This window comes from Macaca thibetana, chromosome 14 (assembly GCF_024542745.1).
Source record: "Macaca thibetana thibetana isolate TM-01 chromosome 14, ASM2454274v1, whole genome shotgun sequence".
Lineage (NCBI taxonomy): Eukaryota > Metazoa > Chordata > Mammalia > Primates > Cercopithecidae > Macaca > Macaca thibetana.
The window spans coordinates 12,080,122-12,101,846 of NC_065591.1; the positions used below are offsets into that span (position 1 = coordinate 12,080,122).

The following is a 21,725-nucleotide window of genomic DNA, read 5'->3' on the forward strand; positions in this document are numbered from 1 at the left end:
GCCCCAGAATTGCTGCCAGTCATCAGGCTGGGAGCATCTTCCTCCTTGGAGCCTCCGTGTAATTTACAAGAGTGAATCACTCCTCCCCAGCTGGAGCCTAACCTTGAGGACAGAACAGAGGAGGCCATGGCACACACTCCTAGGCCACATCTGGCTACCTGAGGTCCCCATGAAGGCACCTGTTTCTTCCCCATCATAGCCTGCACTTTGGGCAGCCTGATGCCCAGAGGCTCTGATGGAGGAGGGCTGGGCTGGGTCCCGGGTATCGTCACTGTCCAAAGCTGCTCAGGCCACTCAGTGTGAGCCAGGCATAGGAACCACGGTTCCAGGGGACCTGGAGCCCTTAATTCCATGGTCCAGCCCCTAGGGACCAGCCCACCCTGCTCTTTCAGGACTGAGACCAAAAGATACTGCTCACTGAGTGGCACCTGCTCCTCTTGCTTGCAGTGTGGGGAGGCTGGGCTTGGAGCCAGAAGATGCGCTCGAGCCGACTCTGCCTCTCACCAGTGCTGAGACTGCGTGAGTCGCTTAGCCTTGCTGAGCCTTGTCTGGCATTCGAATCAGTGGTCGGTAAGAGGAGCCAATGAGAACATGGGCACAGGTGCTAAGTGCTCCCTATACGCCTGGATCCAAAGGCCACAGTTGCCTCCTCCAACAGTGTCCAGTCCTACTTATTGCAGTCAGGAGGTCCAAGTGAGTTACAGAGGGAAGGAACCTTGGATGGCGCCTAGGCCAGCGCCCCTGTCATCCAGGTGAGAACACAGAGGGAAGTGATTGTCCAAATCACAGGGAGAGCACAGACTCCTGAGGGAGGAGGCTGTGGGTGGGAACCAGGTCCACTCTGTCCCCAACACTTGCATCTTGGCACCAATGGCCGTGGACACAGCACGCCCAGCCGAAGAACCCCCAGAAACAGTCCCTTTGTTCTGTGTGGCCTCCTGGGCCTTGGCAAGGATCTCACCCATTCCCAGAAAGGACGGCCACTTGTAGGAAGACTATCATTAAGGCCAGGGCTGAGGCCGGCCATGGGGAGGTCCGAGCCAGGAGGCCTCACAGGAGCCTTTCATGAGTCTCCGGTCGATGGAGGCGCTGGAGAAGCCAGCACTGCAGACCATGCCCTCGAGGTGGCCAGTCTCGGAGGCCTGCAGTGGCTCACAGAACAGGCCTCTGGGTCCTGCTCTAAGCTTCTCCCCGAGGAGAGGGAGCAGGCTCACAGCCCCAGCCTTAGCGTGCAGTGTCTCCAGCTCTGGCCAAGAGCTCCTCCCCACCGCATCTCTGTCCCACACAGCGTCCCGTCCCTCTTGGGCTGGGCCGGCTGTACTCGGAAGTGAGCACAGAGGGCAACCCAGGCAGGTCAGCAGGGGCCAGGGCATCCTGTGGAGGGACTGAGGGCTGGCCACGCTGCTGTGGGGGCCTGGGAGGCACCTGGGGAGTCTGTTTGGAGCTGCATGTGCACAGTAGGCACCCTGTTCTCATGGGTGATGGTGGCCTTTGGGTGGACAACAGAGGTTACAGGGGCTGCCTCCGCTGGTAAGCACTGCTGGCTCTAGTGTGCACCCCTTTAATGCCCCAGAATGACCCTCGGGAGCCAGGGGGCCCTGCTTGCCAGGCAGCAGCAGGCCTCAGAGTGGGCCTCTGTGGGACAGTGAGCAAAATGCTTATCATAGTCATGCGCGTGTATGTGCGTGTGTATGGTGACATACCACTACACATCTGTCCCCATCTCGATGGCCTCAGCTGCAGCGGGTCTGCTGGGGGATGGCCAGTACTCCCCTCCCAAACCAGAAAGTACAACTGTGGGCTTGGGATACCAAGCCCTGCCCTGTGGCTAACTCTCTGCTCTCATCTTTCCCACGCTCGGTTCTTTGCCAGAGCTTTGCCATTTAAGTCATGGGAGCAGGGAAAGGAGGGAGAGGTATTTTAGAATGCACCAAGCTTGGGGGGGGGGGGGGTGAGTGCCTGGCTGTTTAATTGATCAGAAAGCTGGGGCTACCCAACAAACGTATTTCGCAAGGGTCCCCGGGACTCCGAAGCTGTGGTGTGCAGCCAGACGGTTTGGGTTTGGACAGTGGTGTTGCCTTTTCCTAGCTGTTACCTTGAACAAGTCACTTCATGTCTCTAGGCCTTAGTTGTTCCATCCACGAAAGGGGTCGATGACAGCTCCTGCCTCACGGGTTAAGCAAGGACTAAGTGACGTTGGGCACGCACACTGCCCATCGCGCTGTCCAGCCCACAGACTCACTCAACAAGAGTCAGGCTTCTTCCCGACTGGGGGCTCAGAGCCCCAAGTGTGGGGAGTGGAGAACCCCACACATCTCCTCTTCCCGAGGAGTCCCCGTCACACACACAGAGAAAGCCCAAGAGGCAAGGAAGACACACGACTTTCCCTTGGCTGGGCTGCGGCCAAGGGTGTGGGTGGCACACATGGACCTCCCCCTGACCAGGGACGGCGCCTTCCCAGGCTGCGGCTGATAGGCGGGGACTCAGGCCAGGGGCGAGGGAGGGAGTGCAGCCAACCCTGGCAGTGGGGCTGACTCTCCTGTCCTGGGTCTCTCTGCGCACCACAAGGCCAGGCTTGGATGAGGGCCTGGAGGATGCCGGGCCATGTGGAGAGGACCTTTCAGCTTTGGAACAAAATGTCTGAGGAATGACAAGGGCCCTCCTTGTCCGTGGAGGGTTGGGGGAGGGGAGCTGTCGCAAAGCCCAGTCTCTTGACTCTGGGAACCTGCAAACTCACACACAGAGAGAAACGGGCAGCACGACCTCCCCAGCAGGAGCAGAATGGCAAGGTCCCAGTCCAAGGTCCCTGAGAGGGCGGCCTGTGTCTCCCAAGGTGGGATGGGTGGCTTAGGCCTGTTCATGAAGGTCTGCCTGAAGCAGGAAGCCCAGGAGGTTAGCTTCAGACAGGCAGGGCAGCAGAGGTGGTTTCCCGGATGGGAGGAGGAGGGGGAGGATCTCAGGCATGGCATGGCTTCTGAGGCCCATTTACACTGCTACCGGGATAATGGCCTCACCAACCCCCTCAGAAAACGAGGATATGGCAAAAGAAGAACAAAACAAGACTGCTGCCAATATCACCACTATTAAACTCAGCTCTGAAATTTCCCGTCAATGCAATAAAACCCAAAGCAGACAACAGAATGGAGCTGTTAAAAGAAAGAGACTACACTAACATCCAGATTAGAAGGAAGGAAGGAGGGAGGGAGGGAAGGAGGGAAGGAGGGAAGGAAGGAGAAAGAAAAAGAAAAGGAAAGAAAGAGACTACACTAACATCCAGATTAGAAGGAAGGAAGGAAGGAGGGAGGGAGGGAGGGAAGGGAAGGAGGGAAGGAAGGAAGGAAGGAGAAAGAAAAAGAAAAAGAAAGAAAGAGACTACACTAACATCCAGATTAGAAGGAAGGAAGGAGGGAGGGAGGGAAGGAGGGAAGGAGGGAAGGAAGGAGAAAGAAAAAGAAAAGGAAAGAAAGAGACTACACTAACATCCAGATTAGAAGGAAGGAAGGAGGGAGGGAGGGAGGGAGGGAAGGAGGGAAGGAAGGAAGGAAGGAAGGAAGGAGAAAGAAAAAGAAAAAGAAAGAAAGAGACTACACTAACATCCAGATTAGAAGGAAGGAAGGAGGGAGGGAGGGAAGGAGGGAAGGAAGGAGAAAGAAAAAGAAAAAGAAAAAGAGGCCGGGCGCGGTGGCTCAAGCCTGTAATCCCAGCACTTTGGGAGGCCGAGACGGGCGGATCACGAGGTCAGGAGATCGAGACTATCCTGGCTAACACGGTGAAACCCCATCTCTACTAAAAAATACAAAAAACTAGCCGGGCGAAGTGGCGGGCGCCTGTGGTCCCAGCTCCTCGGGAGGCTGAGGCAGGAGAATGGCGTAAACCCGGGAGGCGGAGCTTGCAGTGAGCTGAGATCCGGCCACTGCATTCCAGCCTGGGCGACAGAGCCAGACTCAGTCTCAAAAAAAAAAAAAAAAAAAAAAAAGAAAGAAAGAAAGAGAAAGAAAGAAAGGAAGGAAGAAGGAGAAAGAAAAAGAAAAAGAAAGAAAGAGAAAGGAAGGAAGGAAGGAAGGAGAAAGAAAAAGAAAAAAGAAAAGAAAGAAAGAGAAGGAAGGAAGGAAAGAAAGAAACAAAGAAAGAGAAAGAAAGAAAGAGGCAGGCAGGCAAGCAGGCAGGTAATCTAGCATGACTATGTGTTTTTTTGGTTTGTTTTTATGTTGTTTTTTTTGTTGTTGTTGTTGTTGTCATTGTTGTTTTGAGACGGAGTCTCGCTCTGTCGCCCAGGCTGGAGTGCAGCGGTGCGATCTCAGCTCACTGCAACCTCTGCCTCCCAGGTTCAAGTGATTCTCTTGCCTCAGCCTCCAGAGTAGCTGGGACTACAGGTCTGTGCCACCACGCCCAGCTAAGTTTTTGTATTTTTAGTAGAGATGGGGTTTCACCGTGTTAGCCAGGATGGTCTTGATCTCCTGATCTCGTGATCTGCCTGTCTCGGCTTCCCAAAGTGCTGGGATTACAGACATGAGCCACCGCGCCCGGCCAAGAGACTACGTTTTCATTATTTTCAAGGATATGATCATCTACCCAGGAAACTCAAAAGAATCAACTGAAACACAACTAGAATTGTGACGAGATATAAGTGGACACTGGTGGGACAAAAGATAACTATCCCATTCATGGGAAGGTCATGCAAATTAAAATTTAGAAAAAAAAAGAAAATGAAGATAACTACCGCAATATCCACTGCTTTCCTGAGTACCAGAGAACCCCCAATCATGAGGACAAAATATAAAACGGATAAGGATTGTGTTTTAAAAGAAACATCCATGAGACATATAAAGAAATATAGACCTTGGCCAGGCACAGTGGCTCATGCTGGTAATCCCAGCACTTTGGGAGGCTGAGGCAGGCAGATCACTGGAGGTCAGGAGTTCAAGACCAGCCTGGCCAACATGGTGAAACCCCATCTCTACTAAACATACAAGAATTATCCAGGCATGGTGGCACGCACCTGTAGTCCCAGCTACTCGGGAGGCTGAGGCGGAAGGATGGCTTGAGCCCAGGAGGTTGAGGCTGCAGTGAACCAAGATTGCACTACTACGCTCTAGCTGAGGTGACAGAGCAAGACCTTGTCTCAAAAAAAAAAAAAAAAAAAAAAAAAAAAAGAAAAAAAAAAGAGAGAGAGAGAGAAAGAGAAGGGGAAAGGCACCCCACTATGAACTTCCAATGAGTTAAGTGCCAAGGATGAATGAGTGAGTGTGGCTCCCAAGTCATCCAGACGGTGGCCTAGGAGAGGACAGACAGCCCAGCCCAGGCCAAGCCCGGGCTCAGGAGCACTCACTGCCTCAAATGGAGAAGCAATGCCACCTCATGGGGGTGCCGGGAAAACTGGCCGACTCTGGAGAAGAGTGAAGGCTGAACATCATCCTACCCATATCCCGTTTGGCAGAAGTTAAAGATTGAAACATGAAACCTTAAAGAACTGAAAATCATATGTATGAAGAACTTTCTAAGCACACAAGAAATGAATCTCTGGGGGAAGTGAATATACTTTGCTGCATATGACAAAAAGAGTCCTCCTGGACAGCATCAATAAGACCAAAAGGTAGAAAACGAGGGAAAGGGCTCTACTGCCGAGCACATGCTATTCACAGTTCCACGTGCTGGAGCCGCCTGGCTGGGCTGCTTTGCTCATCTGTCCCCAGAGACAGGAGCTCTGGCCGGCGTCCTTGCTCTGGAGACTGGGATAGCGGCTTGAGACCCTGAGGCCTGGCCGCCCCACCTGGCCCTGCTGTGGTGTGTGGGACTGGCATGTGACAAGTCCCATCAGACCCACCGTCACTTCGGTCAAGAGACCAGAGTTCCCTCCAGGGCAGCCGGGTCCTCTGAGACCCAGCACAGGCCAAAAACCAGGAACCCGGGAAGCACCAGTCCTTTCCCTATGAGTGAGAGAGGGGATTTCCAGAACACTGCGGCACTGGCTGGGGACTTCCAAATGCCACTGGTAATTGGCCAACCAGATCCTCACAGCCTCCCACCCCCATCTCCTGCCCCAGAGCCAGCATTCCAGAAGTGTCAGGGGTGAGAAGATGTTGGGAAAGCAGAGGCTTCTCTGGCCACCACACACAAGAAAGACGCCTTCTTGCCAGTGCAGCTGGCAGGACTAGACTTCCTTTGTTAGAGACACAGAGAACATCTGTCAGGACAGCCAACAACTCTACACCACAAAGCCTCCCCGATACGGCGAAGCCTTTGTCCCCACTTATCAGAAGACCTCAAGTTCACCAGTTCCGCTATCTAGACACCTCTAATTAAAGCTGGCAAACGGTTTCCTAGAAGAATAACAATAGCCTGTACTTTGGCAGAAAATAGAATCCCTGGCAGCTTAGAGAGGCTTCCAAAGTACAGAACTGTGGCTAATTTCCTGCGAATTGGCCACATTACAGAAAAATCCATGTTACTGCTGAGATCGCCTCACGGGTGGACATGAAATAAGAAGAGGGCATACAAACCAGAACTGGGGAACCAGGCTGTCTCTTCACCTCGTTCCAAGCCTTAGGCGCCAACGCTGTCGGGAATACTACTTCACTCAGGGCGCCACTCCTTAGTGAGAGAAAATTGGCCTCGCTTGGCAAATGCTGATGGAACCCTACTCTATGCATGGCTTTGTGGCTCCTGAGATCTGCATAAAAGCCACAAGGATCTTCTAAACTTTCATTTTCATTATTAATGTATTTCCAAAAAGCAGCGAATATATTTATTTTTTTTCTTGTAAATTAGGCCCTGAGATAGAGGCTGTACATTAAAAAAAAGAATGTATTAAATAAGAACATTTTTTGTGGGATGCATTGTTGGGGCTTTACTTCAAAAGAAATTATGGGCCGAGCACGATGGCTCACACCCGTAATCCCAGCACTTTGGGAGTCTGAGGCAGGTGGATCACGAGGTCAGGAGTTCAAGACCAGCCTGGCCAGGATGGTGAAACCCCGTCTCTACTAAAAATAAGAAAATTAGCCAGGCGTGGTGGTGTGCACCTGTAATCCCAGCTACTCAGGAGGCTGAGGCAGGAGAATCACTTGAACCTGGGAGGCGGAGGTTGCAGTGAGCCAAGATCGCGCCACTGCACTCCAGCCTGGGCAAGACAGTGAGACTCTGTCTCAAAAAAAAAAAAATAAATAAATAAAAGAAAAAAAGAAAGAAAGAAAAAAAAGAAATTATGAATGACTAACACTCAATTTTTCTGCCTTATAAAATAATATAGGTCCTGTTATGGTTCAGAAATACAACAGAATACTATATGGCTAGAGGGAGATGAGACCTGGCTACATGAACTGGGGGGGAAGGGCGTCCACATTCACAGAGGTGGCAAGTTGCAGGACACAAGGTAGAACTTTTTTCTTTTTTCTTTTTTTGTTTTTGAGACAGAATCTTGCTCTTCTGTCCCTGCTAGAGTGCCGTGGTACAATCATAGCTCATTGCAGCCGTGAGCTCCCAGGCTCAAGTGATTCCCCCACCTCAGCCTCCCCTGCACGTGGGACCACAGACGCACAACACTACACCTGGCTAATCTTTTGTATTTTTTGCAGAGATGGGGGTCTCACTTTGTAGCCCAGGCTGGTCTTGAACTCCTAGGCTCAAGCAATCCTCCCACTTCAGCCTCCCGAAGCACTGGGATTACAGGTGTGAGCCACTACAGCTGGCCTAAAATTTTTGTTTGTAAAGAAACAGATATATGCATGTTTATACATATATAAAAATATCTAGAAGACTATATAGCATCTTGTTAACAGTGGTTACCCTCAAGGGCATAAAATTTGGGGCAAAGAGGAGGTTTGAGAGACTCACTTTTTTTTTTTTTTTTTTTTTTTGAGACAGGGCTTTACTCTGTTACCCAGGCTGGAGTGCAGTGGTGTGATCATAGCTCACTGTAGCCTCAACCTCCTGGGCTCAGCTCAAGGGATCCTCCCACCTCAGCCTCCCCAATAACTGAGACTAGGCACATGCTACCATGCCTGGATTTTTTTTTTTTTTTTTTTTTTTTTTTTGAGACGGAGTCTCACGCTGTTGCCCAGGCTGGAGTGCAGTGGCGCGATCTCGGCTCACTGCAACCTCCGCCTCCTGGGTTCACGCCATTCTCCTGCCTCAGCCTCCTGAGTAGCTGGGACTACAGGCGCCCGCCACCGCGCCCGGCTAATTTTTTGTATTTTTAGTAGAGACGGGGTTTCACTGTGGTCTCGATCTCCTGACCTTGTGATCCGCCCGCCTCGGCCTCCCAAAGTGCTGGGATTACAGGCTTGAGCCACCTCGCCCGGCCCATGCCTGGATTTTTTAGAGACGGGGTCTTGCTGTGTTGCCCAGGCTGAGACTCATGTCTTAATTCTGGATATTTCTATACTGCTTAAAAGTTTATACCAAGTGTGTTCTATATTTGTGGTAATACAATGAATTAATATGAAAATAAGATGATGTAGTAAATGGAAGGCAATGGCCTAGCAATCATAAGGTCTGGGGCCTCACCCTAGACTGGCCACTAAATTACATGACTCTCAGTTGGGTGCGGTAGCTCATGCCTGTAATACCAGCACTTTGGGAAGCTGAGGCAGGCGGATCATGAGGTCAGGAGTTCGAAACCAGCCTGGCCATAGTGAAACCCTATCTCTACTAAAAATATAAAAATTAGTCGGCATGGTGGTGCATGTCTGTAATCCCAGCTACTTGGGAGGCTACTTAGGAGAATTGCTTGAACCCAGGAGGTGGAGGTTGCAGTGAGCCAAGATTGCGCCATTGCACTCCCGCTCTGGGCAACAGAGCAAGACTCCATCTCAGAAAAAAACAAATAAATTACTTGACAGTGAATGTGTTCCATCCTCTCGCCAACCTTCAATTTCACATCCACTGGTGAAGCAGATTGGACCAAGCCATGTTGAGGCTCCTCCCAGTGTACAGGATGATGATTCTCTGAATAAGGTTTTCTCAACATGAGCCAGTCGGTTGGCAACCAAGCTTGAGCCCCTGAAATCCTGCCTTCCTGCTGAACTGGAACAAGATTTCCCTCTATCCTGGGAAGAAACAAGACAGAAAATGCTCTTCCTGGCCTAAGGGCGGGCGGGAGGCATCTACCATTCTAATGAGGAGCTGAGTCCCGTATTTACAGGTGAGGCCATTCCACATACATTCCAGCCGGAACAATTCAGGGTACCTAGGAGAAGTGTCTGTGTAGCAGGAGATGCAGACCTGGCTGGCTGAATGTTGGCCCTCTAGGCTTCCTTCCCGGCTCCCTGCTCAGGCCAAACACTTCCTAGGTCAACACCATCCCCTTAGTCATACCCCAGTGGGCTGCCATTCACCCAGGCCAAACACTTCCTAGGTCAACACCATCCCCTTAGTCATACCCCAGTGGGCTGCCATTCACCCAGGCCAAACACTTCCTAGGTCAACACCATCCCCTTAGTCATACCCCAGTGGGCTGCCATTCACCCAGGCCAAACACTTCCTATGTCAACACCATCCCCTTAGTCATACCCCAGTGGGCTGCCATTCACCCAGGCCAACCACTTCCTATGTCAACACCATCCCCTTAGTTGTACCTCAATGGGCTGCCATTCGCCCAGGACAAACACATGCAGCATGTTCACATCGGGATCCTTGTGGAAGATGTTAGGCTTGGCGTGGTGCTGGAAGTGGCGATGATTCCACCAGTTGGCAGAGGCACCCTGTGGGGAGACAGGGGTTGGGATGACCCATGCGGGCCACCAGAGAACCAAGCTCACCTGTGATAGGCCCTGCTTACGAGCAGTTCCCAGCACCTTCAACCCTCAGGGACAGCACCTCAGGCCCCGACAAGGTCAGAATCCAGCCCTGCCATGACTGAGCTCAGAGCATGGGCCAGCCCCAGATGGAGTGAAGTCACTTTATCTCTCTAGGCTTCAGTTTCCTGGATCATAAGACAATGATGGCGGGTGAGGCATGCTGCTGTGGGACCACATAATGAACGCTCCAGCAGGTGTGGGAGCTGGTCTCCGCCTCTCCGCCACCAGGTGTGGAGCCAGAGCTGTGCGAGGTGAAGCCGGGGTTTCAGGGATAGAGAGAACTGGTCCCTGCTATGTGGCCTAGAAATCTCCCTCCTGAGTGTATATCCAAGATAAATGAAAACATGTCCACACACTAACTCATAGAGGAGGTTCATAGCAGCATTCTTTAAAAGAACCAGAAGAGCAAAAACAACACAAGCGTCCATCAACAGATGAGTGGGTGAATGAAGTGCAGATTAGCCACAGAATGGAATATTGTTTGGCTGTGCCATAAAACAGAACGAATCACTGACACTTGCTACAACACAGATCAGCCTGGAGAACATGCTAAGGGAAGGAAGGAGCCACAAAAGACCACATATCGCATGATTCCACCGACATGAAATGTCCAGAATAGGCAAATCTATAGAGACAGAAAGTTGAGCAGTTGTGTAGGGCTAGGATTGGGGTACGGGAGGGAGTGAGGGGGTTGGGATGTGATGGCTAAGAAACCTGGGATTTCTTTTGAGCATAGTGAAGACGCTCCAAAATTGACTATGACAATGGTTGCATAAATCCATGAATATACTAAAAGTCATTGATTTGTCTACTTTAAATGGGGAACACTGGCTGGGCGCAGTAGCTCACACCTGTAATCCCAGCACTTTGGGAGGCAGAGGCGGGTGGATCACTTGAGGTCAGGAGTTAAAAAGACCAGCCTGGGCAACATGGTGAAACCCCGTCCCTACTAAAAATACAAAAATTAGCCGGGTGTGGTTGTAGGCGCCTGTAATCCCAGCTACTCGGCAGGCTGAGGCAGGAGAATCACTTGAACTGGGGAGGCAGAGATCACACCACTGCACTCCAGCCTGGGCGACAGAGGAACGGGATAATTGTATCTCAATAAAGCATTTGGAGATTGCAGTTGTGCTGCTATGCTGAGGGTGGGTCCTGAGATTCATGTCACACCAGGAAGGCTGGAGGGAGGGCTTAACAAAAAACTGCTAACATGAACAAAAAGAACTTTCCTGTTTCTAATACTCAAATAGGATCCCACGAGACAAGATGCATAACATGGATATTTCTTTTGAGGCTGCAGATTTCCATCTCCTCAGCTCAGAGGCATGGCCCTCAGCAGTTGCCCAGCGACAGATGAAAGAAAACACACTTTCCTGACCCTTTAGCATCACGACTATTCTGGTGAGCTCTTGCCAGATCAATGCTTTGGCTAAGGGTCTGCAAAAAATGCCTGTCTGCTAAACAAACATTTCACTTGGGAGATGCTTTTGGCACAAACACCGTCTATGGACAAATAGCCATGGGTGGGAACAGCAATGGACAGCTGCGACCTTTGCAGTGACCTCAGGCCCCTGGAAACAGGCAGGCCTCAAAACCCATGAGAGAGAGAGGGAAAAAAAAAAAAAAAAAGTCAGAGTGAAAGCTTAGAGTCTTCACTTTGGGAGGCCGAGGTGGGTGGATCACTTAAGGTCAGGAGTTCCAGACCAGCCTGGCCAACATGGAGAAACCATCTCTACTAAAACTACAAAAATTATCTGGGTGTGGTGGCGGGCACCTGTAATCCCAACTACTCAGGAGTCTGAGGCAGGAGAATCCTGTGAACCCAGGAGGCAGAGGCTGCAGTGAGCCAAGATCGCACCAACGGCACTTTAGCCTGGGCAACAGAGCAAGAGTCCGTCTCAAAAAAAAAAAAAAAAAAAGAAAGAAAGAAAGAAAAAGAAAGCTTAGAGGCTTGAGGAATCAAATGACGCATTTGTGTTTGTTGTCAAAAGGAACAAAATTCCTGGGAAGAATCAAATGGAAAAATCTCTGGCACAAAGAAACCGAAGAGCAAGGCAGGAAACGAGCAAGCTTGATGTTTGGAGGATACCAACCCAGAGATGTTTATTGAGCAAATAGATGGAGGAAAGCAAGACGGGCCGACAAGGAGCCAGTGAGGTGGGGCAGTCCCAGCTCTCCCTGGACTCGGGATGAGATGTAATGAAAGCATTTTTTGTTCATGCTACTCCTCTGCTGTGATTCTCTTCCATTCTTTTTTTTATTTTGAGATGGAGTTTCGCTCTTGTCTCCCAGGCTGGAGTGCAGTGGTACCATCTCACCTCACTGCAACCTCCGCCCCCCAGGTTCAAGCGATTCTCCTGCCTCAGCCTTCCGAGTAGCTGGGATTACAGGCGCCCGCCACCATGCCCAGCTAATTTTTGTATTTTTAGTAGAGATGGAGTTTCACCATGTTGGCCAGGCTGGTCTCGAACTCCTGAACCCAGGTGATCCACCCACCTCGGCCTCCCAAAGTGCTGGGATTACAGGCATGAGCCACTGCACCTGGCTTCTCTTCCATTCTTCTTCGCCAGGTGAAGCCCTGCTTGTTCTTCAAAAGCCCCTCCTTCCGAGCACCGGGAAGCCCCCCTTGTCCTGGAACAATGGCCAGCTCCTAGTTTCCAGAATGTGGTGCAGGTATTGCCTACCCTAAGCCAGCTGCTATGCTCTGCCTGGGAGGTGAACCAAGAGACAAAGCTCTTGTCCTCAGGGAGCTGCGAGGGAGGGTCTGGCGTCATCACACCAAATCCAAACTGAGCTGGAGCCAGGAAAGCTAAGTGTCCACGCAGCTGGAGAAGTTGGCCAGGCAGAGTGAGGGGTGCTTTCCTGACAGAGGGAAGAGCCTAGGGGAGGCCCTGGGAGGGGAAGGGGGAGTGTGGAATATTCCAGAAGCCAGAGGAAAGCTCCTTGGTATAACTGTGACCAGCAGTGCTAGGCGAAGCCATATCAGAGACTGAGGCAAAAAAAAAAAAAAAAAAAAAAATGCACTCCTGGCTTCAATGGAAGCAAATTCATCGATAATATTTTCAAAGTCTACTTTTTGCCTCATTTCATTTTCTTCTTTTTTTTTTTTTTTTTTGAGATGGAGTCTGGCTCTGTCGCCCAGCCTAGAGTGCAGTGGTGCGGTCTCAGCTCACTGCAACCTCTACCTCCCGGGTTCAAGTATTCTCCTGCCTCAGCCTCCCGAGCAGCTGGGACTACAGGCGCCCACCACCACACCCAGCTAATTTTTTGTATTTTTAGTAGAGACAGGGTTTCACCGTGTTAGTCAGGATGGTCTCGATCTTCTGACCTTGTGATCTGCCTGCCTCGACCTCCCAAAGTGCTGCGACTACAGGCCACCGCGCCTGGCCTCATTTCATTTTCAGTGGAAAGAATTGCTGAGTTTGATGGTTTCCGTTAACCAAGCGATTAGCTTAAATACTTTTTAATTTTATTTTTAATTTTTGAGATAGAGCCTCACTCTGTTGCCCAGGCTGGAGCGCAGTGGCACAATCTCTGTTCACTGCAACCTCCACCTCCCTGGTTCAAGTGATTCTGCTGTCTCAGCCTCCCAAGCCCCGGGATTACAGGCGCGCCATCTCGCCTGGCTAATTTTTGCATTTTTAGTAGAGACAGGGTTTCACCATGTTGGCCAGGCTGGTCTCGAACTCCTGACCTTAAGTGATCTACCTGCCTCAGCCTCCCAAAGTGCTGGGATTACAGGCTTGAGCCACCACACCCGGCCGAGCCAACGTGCCCAGCCTTAACTGATTTTTGATTACATTCAAATGAAGCAAAAGTATAATAAACTCTGTTTTGGTATAAATAAAGCATTTTCACTTAGAATGTTATGACTTTTAATACGTCAACTTCTTCATTGTTAAATATTTTTTCAACTACTTTAATGCTCTGGAAAAAAAAACATCCGTTAAAAATTGACACACGAACATGTATAGAGGGGTGCATGCTTTTCCATTTGCCTCAGTTCATCCTGATCTTTATTTAAAATTTTGATATTTTGTTCATTGTGGATTGTTTTTGCATTAATTTTGTTTTTTAAAAAAAACAAATTGCAGGCCGGGCACCGTGGCTCATGCCTGTAATCTCAGCACTTTGGGAGGCTGAGGCAGGTGGATCACCTTAGGTCAGGAGTTCAAGACCAGTCTGGCCAACATGGGGAAACCCTGTCTCTACTGAATATACAAAAAAATTAGCTGGGCGTGGTGGCACACACCTGTAATCCCAGCTACTTGGGAGGCTGAGGCAGGAGAATCGCTTGAACCTGGGAGACGGAGGTTTCAGTGAGCTGAGATCACGCCATTGCACTCCAGCCTGGGTGACAAGAGTGAAACTCCATCTCAAAAAATAAAACCAAACCACGTTGCATTAAAACATCATTTTTCTTGAAAATTGAATTTGTCTGGTGTCCCGTTAGATTTTATACCCTAGGCGAATGTCTTACTTGCTTTACTCTAATCCTGGCCCTGGTGGCCTGAGATGAGGCTGCAGAAAGGCTAGTGACGTCCATTACAGATGCAGCGCCCAGATGGCACTGGGCCTTTCAGCTTGCATTTGTTTATTTAGAGACAGCATCTCACTCTGTCATCCACGCTGGAGTGCAGTGGTACCATCACAGCTCACTGCAGCCTTCAAATCCCAGGCTCAAGCCATCCTCCCACCTCAGCTGCCCCAGTAGCTGGGACTACAAGCATGCACCACCACCCCTGGCTAATTTTTTTATTTTTAGTACAGACAGGGTCTTGCTCTGTGGCCCAGGCTGGTCACAAACTCCTGGCTTCAAGCGATCCTCCCGCCTTGATCTCCCAAAGCGCTGAGGTTATAGGCGTGAGCCACTGTGCCTGGTCGAAGTTTGCATTTTATCCAAAGTACAGTGCTGAACTATGAAAGAGTTTTAACCTCAAAATAATCTTTGTAAAAGATCACACTCTGGAAGAAATGTCTGCTGGGCGTGACACGGGCTGAAGGCAAACAGAAGGTCAGGATGTGGAGAACTCCCATGAAATCCCATTAGCAGTGCAGCTAACAGGAAGAAGGGGGTCCCAGCCTCTCACAGCCCCTGGTAAACTACTTACAGGTCTCTCCAGCTTGTGATAAGACATCTGAGTTGGCAAGGCCCTGGAGGACCTCCCTGCAGCCAGTTCCCTTTTTCCCAGTGATGGGAAGAGACACAGACCTACAAGATTTTTCTCCATGGTTGTGCACCTGCTGAGTGTTGGAGCCAATTTTGAGCAAGCTTGACCTCCCTACTCTGGGGCACCCCTGAATGAGCCGCATGTCCATGTCCTTGGCCTGGCTCTGTGACACAGCACCAAGGACATAGCCAGTGGGGGCTGCGGGCCATGAGTGGAGCCCACATCCCCAAACCCAAGGACCCTATTTGCTGTCATCCACGTTCTACCTAGAGACCAGTCCTCTCTCCTGGCCCCATCTCCCGCCTGACGCAAGAGCTGTGCTCTGGGGCCCCTCAAGGACCGAGGGCCATTGGATAGGAACGGTCCCCCCTGCCTGGCCCCTGCCCAGAATCTGGAAGCAGGACACAGCCCATCTTTGTTAAGTGTGTGAGGGCTAACGTGGGTCAGGAGTTAAATGTTACTTTGCCATACTGAGGAGGGTTTGATCCAACAGAGAAGAGTATAAAATGAAACAAAGCACTGCACTATGTGCACCCTCTCTCTTTGCCCCTGAGATTCTGGACAGAGACCAGGTTCTCAGGCCACTTCAGGCTCAGGGCCAGGCAAGCTGCTCGCTGCGAAACTGGTGACCAGCTCAGGGGTGGTTGGCCGCCAATGGGATCTGCAGCTGGCAAGCCAAGGGCCCCGTTGTGGTCTGGGTGGAAGAGGGGATCAGCTACACTCGACATGTAGCTGTTCCCTTGCCAGGGTGTGGAGGGATGGAGTCTTTAGGACCCCGCTTTTCTCAGGAAGCAGGTACTGTTGGGTTGGGTTGGGATGGGGACGGTCTATTTCAGAGAGCAAGTCGGCAAAGACTAATTTTCAAAACTGAGGAGATAATGCCTATCAGATCAGAACAAGGCCATTGGCAATTCCAGCTCGTCTTTCTACAAACGTGCTGAGCCTCTATGGTCTGCTTCCTCATCTAGGGGGAGGTGAGAGTGGAACTTCCTTAACTCCTGCGCTTCTAACGGCTTTTGTCCTTTGGGCCAGTTGATCATTCCATAGTTTGGTGTCCCCTATCTGAGGCCTTATAGGATGACATTTACTTTTTGTACCACGCTTATTTCCAAAGAGTATTTGAAGTGGCTTAACATAAAGGACTCATATATAACAGAAGGCTAAAATAAAGATAAAAGCATAAATGCCAGATGAGGAAGGAAAGAATGGGTGTACCAAAAACACAGACTAAAGATAGTTGCTGTTTCAAATGCTGCTTTGTACCTCTTGGCTTCTGAGGGGAAGAGAGGAACATAATGTGTTTCTTTTTTTTTTTTTTTTTTTTTAAGAGATGGGGGTCTCACTATGTTGCCCAGGCTGGTCTCAAACTCCTGGGCTCAGGCAATTCTCCTGCCTCAGCCTCCCGGGTGGCTAGGATTACAGGTGTGTACCACTAGACCCAGCACAATGTATTAAAGAGCTCATATCCCCAGTGAAAGGAAGCATACCAACTCATCAAAAGAGACTGCTACTGGCTGGGCACGGTGGCTCACGCCTGTGATCCCAGCACTTTGGGAGACCAAGGCAGGTGGATCAGAAGGTCAGGAGTTCGAGACCGGCCTGGCCAACATGGCAAAACTCCATCTCTACTAAAAATACAAAAATTAGTTGGTCATGGTGGCAGGTGCCTGTAATCCCAGCTACTCGGGAGGCTGAGGCAGGAGAATTGCTTGAACCTGGAGGTGGAGGTTGCAGTGAGCCAAGATCACACCATCGCACTCTAGCTTGGGTGACAAAAGCAGGACTCTGTCTCAAAAAAACAAAAAAAACAAAAAAAAACTGCTACTTTACTGTCCCCAAACGAAAACAGATTTGTTAGATGAGTCCTTAGCTAAGGAACATCAAACAATACAACCCGCTGAGCCAACAGACAAGAAAGGGTGTGCCTGTCTTCACAGTGAGCAGTACACTGTGTCTTCATGGGTCGGAACTGATCCAGAGACGGGGCTCAGGAAGCCAGCAGAATAGAGAGTCACCATGGCCCACAGCATAGGCACACCTGCCTTGTCACCCTGCAGCCTCAGAGCACTGAGCAGAGAGGAATCCTGGTCCCTCCGTCTCAACTGCTGTCCAACAGGACAGATGCCCGGGCTGCTGACATTTACCTTTAAGTGGCCAATGACGAACTTGTGGACAAGGTGGTTCCACTTGGGTTTCCTGTAGACAGACAGGTGGCCATAGTCGTGTTGCAGCCATCCAGCTTGGGCCTGGGGAGACAGGGTCATACAAGCTGTCACAGCCTCAGCAAACAGGCACCAGGCCTCTGTTAGCTGGCAGAGGTGAGGGTGTCACGCCTCACCTGAGAGGTAGCAAGGACAAAGGCCGTGATGAGGGTAGGAATCCAGCCATTGCCAAAGTAAAAGACGGTGAACCACGCGATGCTCTCCAAGGCAATGATGTGGGCCAGGAGGAGGAGGAAGAACACGTGGTTGGTCTTGAACAGGTTCATGTCCTCAGCCGTCTTCTTCAGGGCCCGGAAGTCCTCAATGATCTTCGACTGTTGACCAAGAGCACAGGGAAAGGAGTCAGCCACCAGCCACTCTGGAGGGAACATATGTCTCGGGCTGCCATTTCAACAGCCAATGGACAACCCAGAGAAGCTGTGGCAAGAGGGGGCCAAGCCACAAGCCTCGACCCTGCAGGAGTCCCTACAATAGGTGCTGTTGCCACATGCCCCACACAGCCCTGAGCCCTGTATATTTGTCACAGCTAGGTAAGAGTGACCGAGAAAGGCTTTGGCTCAAAAGCTTGCATTTTGTACACCCTGTGTTCATAGCAGCTCTATTCACATGGGAAAAAAGGTAGAAACAACCCAAAGATCTCATGACGGATGAATGGATCAACAACACCTGGTCTATCCATGCAATGGAATACTACTCAGCCTTGAAAAGGGAGGAAATTCTGACACATGCTACAATGTGGTTGAACTTTGAAGACATCATGCTAAGGGAAACAGGCCAGTCACCAAAGGACAAATATTGTATGATTCCATATACAGGAGGTCCTTGGAGAGGTCAAATTCAGAGACAGAAAGTAGAATGGTGCCTGCCAGGGGCTGAGGGGTGGGAGAATGAGGAGTGAGTGTTTAATGGATGTGGAATTTCAATTTGGAGAAGATGAGAACTGATGGCGGTGATGGTTACATAACAATGTAAATGTGCTTATTTAATGCCACTGAACTGTGCACTTCAAATGACTAAAATGGTTAACCACACTTTTTTAAAAAAGGAAAGTTTAATCCCAGCACTTTGGGTGGCCGAGGCGGGCAGATCACCTGAGGTCAGGAGTTTGAGACCAGCCTGGTCAACACGGTGAAACCCCATCTCTACTAAAAATACAAAAATTAGCCGGGCGTGGTGACAGGCGCCTGTAACCCCAGCTACTTGGGAGGCTGAGGCAGGAGCATGGCTTAAACCTGGAGGCAGAGGTTGTGGTGAGCTGAGACCGTGTAATTGCATTCCAGCCTGGGTAACAAGAGCAAAATTCCGTCTCAAAAAAAAAAAAAAAAAAAAAAGAAAAGAAAAAGAAAAAGAAAACTTGCATTTTCCACCACCCAACAGAGCACCACTTGCTCTGTGCGCACTGTTGGGTCTTGAGGGGTTGAGTTGGAGCAACACAAACTAGTGCAGGAGGATGAGCTGAGGCAGGCAGGAGGGTGAGCTGAGGCAGGAGGCAGGAGGCTGAGCTGAGGCAGGAAGGAGGGCGAGCTGAGGCAGGAAGGAGGGCGAGCTGAGGCAGGAAGGAGGGCGAGCTGAGGTAGGAAGGAGGGCGAGCTGAGGCAGGAAGGAGGGGGCTGTGAGCCCCAGGCACATGGAGCCAGGGAGGTGAAGTGGAATCAAGGAGTGCCCTGGGAACACAATGGCATTGCGAGAAAGAAGGAACTTGGGACAAGAGGCAGGGGCAGGGCTGGACAGGGAGGAGAGTGGATACTAGGAGAGGAGCGGTACCCACAGGGCATGACCAGGGTGCTACGAAAGGTGGTTCTGGTGGCACATGGTGGGAGCCTGGGTGCTAAGTGATGCAGGATCTGCAGCACAAAGGGAGAGCAATGGACAGAGCCAAGGAGCAAGGCCATGGAGGAGGGAGCTACAGGGCAGGACAAGCAAAGCTGGGTAAGCTGCAGGCCAGGAGGTGCCGGGGGGTGAGAGTGGGAGATGGACTTGTGAAGGAGGCAGGAGGGGACAAGCATGGGTTGGCATGGGTACGGGGCAGGTGATCTCATATACCATGGAGGGAAATATGAGAGTAGGGGCATTGGCCTCTGGAGGACCCGCAGGGTGGCCTGCAGCTCATCAGGAAAGCCAGAGGCAATGGGGGCAGTGGGGGACTGGCCAAGAGTCCAGGCCAGCAGAGACCCTGGTCCTGGCCTGGCTCTGCTAAACAGAGGGGTCCAGCCCAGGCTGGCAACAAGAGGAGGAAGGGCTCGCAGAGGCCAGGGTGGGACCTCCATGACCACCCTGGTCATGCCCTGTGGGTACCACTCCTCTCCTTGTAACTACTCTCCTCCCCGTCCTGCCCTGCCCCTGCCTCCTGTCCCAAGTTCCTTCTATACACTGCTCCACCATTTACATGGGGACTTCATTGTTGAACAAAACAGCCCATGAAACCTCAGGGGTTGCTATTTTCACACATCACTGTCCTGGAAACCCAGCACCCAGGAGAGTGTCTGACCTGCAGACGATGAAGAAATGACCAGGAAATGGCCATTCTTTCTCAAAGAGGTGCTCCCAGACCCCAAAGCCACTCTTGTCATTAAATGACATTTTTCAGTGTTTCTGTCCTGTCTTTCCCCTAGATTGTCATCTGGCACCTTTCTGGAAAAGGATGGAGGAGAATGAAAGTGAAACTGGCTAGAAGAGAGGAGACGCCACTAGCTGTTGTCAAATCCCAGCTCCCAGGGAGGCTCTGAGGCCCTCCCTGACCACAGGTGATCCACAGTGGCTCCTCCAGGACAAAAGCACCCCTGCCTGCCCCTGCCCCAGCCCCATTTACCGGTCCTGGGGTGAGGGGACCCTCTCTCAGACTCCCAGCCACCCCCAGCCTCTTCTCCACCCCCACCCAGGTTGCAAGCCCGACTCACGTTCTTGCCGTGGTCCTGGCTAGGCTCTTCTGGGGCCAGCTCACCAATCAGCAGGGGTTTCAAGAACTTGCCCACGAATTTCAGGTCAGGGTGGAAGGCGCGGAAGGCATCCTGGAGAGCAGAGGGCAGTGGTGAGGCTGAGACCCGACCTCTGTCTGCTCTCGGGCCCCAAGCAGGACAGTGCTCAACCAGCAGCAGCTCCATGTGTGCACCCAGACACCAAACAGGGTCTCCTGTGATCTGGCCCCAAATGCTGTCTCCAGCATTTTTCCAGGACAGAACCCTTAGTGCCCAATGCCAACAGCAATAGCCACCTGGACTTCTGTGCCGGCACAGGCATGCTAAACTCCCCAGGGGTTTGTGGATAGATGCACAGGCTGCCTTTGGGCAAGTCAGGAAATGGTGACCCTCCAGGAAGGCGCACCAGGAAGACATGGGGCTCAGGGAGGACTTGAGCCTCAACTGCGTGAGATGAGTGCCTTGCATGGTGCACAAACTGCACCACCCACCACCTCTTGTAAGTTCCTCACCTTCATATCCAGGGTTATCGATGAAAAGAACAAGACCGAATACTACCACGGCATTGGAAATGTGCTCAGATAAAGTAAACAAAAAATAAACACAGAGTTATGTAAAAAGCATTCCTGAAAAAAAGCCTGGGATGATCTAGGCTATTATTATACATGTTAAGATAGCTGGATTATGCCTTGCTTTATTTTCATTACTTTCCGAACTCTAACACTGCTATAATGATAAACGCTTTAATCTTTTTTTCCCCAATTATAACGTAAAAACGTGCTGAGTCTTGGTCAAGTTAGAAAAGTCACAGCAGAATAAAGAGGAAAATAAATATCACCCAGAAAGTAATCATTATTGCTAATATGTTAGCAGTTTTCCTTCCAGCTTTTTTCTATACACATTATGCATATTACATTAATTATCTCATAAAAAATCTAGCATTTCTATTAGAGATGAGCTGGCACCAGGCGCGCCTGAGGGGATGCAACAGAATGTCCCAGTGGTGAACACTGTTTAATCTGCATCAAGTCAAGCTTCCAGACATTGGTAGGATTGGCAAACCAGTCAAGCTCCACCATGAGAAACAATCAGAAAAATCAATATAGCTGGGAAAAAAAATACAGGTTTGTGGGAAAAAAAAAAAAAGTATGGAAGCATGGTCTAGATTAAAAGAGACTAAAATGATATAAAAACTGCAACTTTTGTTCAGTCGCAGGGGCTCACACCTGTAATCCCAGCACTTTGGGAGGCAGAGGCAGGGGGATCACTTGAGGCCAGGAGTTCAAGACCAGCCTGAGTAACATAGCAAGACCCGTCTCTATAAAAATAAACAAAATTAGCCAGGTGTGGTGACCTGCACCAATAACCTCAGCTACTCAGGAGGCTGAGGCAGGAAGATACAATAAGTAATGATGGTGCCACTGCACTCCAGTCTGGGCAAGAGAGTGAGACCCTGCCTCAAAAAACGAACAGGCCAGGCACAGTGGCTCATGCCTGTAATCCCAGCACTTTGGGAGGCCGAGACAGGGATCACCTGAGGTTAGGAGTTTGAGATCAGCCTGGGCAAAATGGTGATATACCGTCTCTACTAAAAATACAAAAATTAGTCAGGCATGGTGG

At 50.6% G+C, this 21,725-nt stretch overlaps 2 protein-coding genes across 2 annotated transcripts in view; one reads left to right on the forward strand and one right to left on the reverse strand.

Annotated features, from left to right (window-relative positions):
- Nucleotides 1–21,725, reverse strand: part of FADS2 (fatty acid desaturase 2) — a 40,165-nt gene that overhangs the window by 10,627 nt on the left and 7,813 nt on the right. The window contains exons 2-5 of the mRNA XM_050756937.1: nt 20,088–20,198; nt 17,307–17,504; nt 17,113–17,214; nt 9,576–9,701 (exon numbers count right to left, since the gene is read on the reverse strand). Of these exons, the coding sequence (XP_050612894.1) occupies nt 9,576–9,701; nt 17,113–17,214; nt 17,307–17,504; nt 20,088–20,198 (537 nt within the window). The remainder of the gene's footprint in view (nt 1–9,575; nt 9,702–17,112; nt 17,215–17,306; nt 17,505–20,087; nt 20,199–21,725) is intronic.
- The window catches only part of TMEM258 (transmembrane protein 258), a 101,718-nt gene continuing 99,307 nt past the window's right edge, over nt 19,315–21,725 (forward strand). Inside the window, exon 1 of the mRNA XM_050757073.1 lies at nt 19,315–19,324. The gene's annotated coding sequence lies outside the window, so the exon portion shown is untranslated. The remainder of the gene's footprint in view (nt 19,325–21,725) is intronic.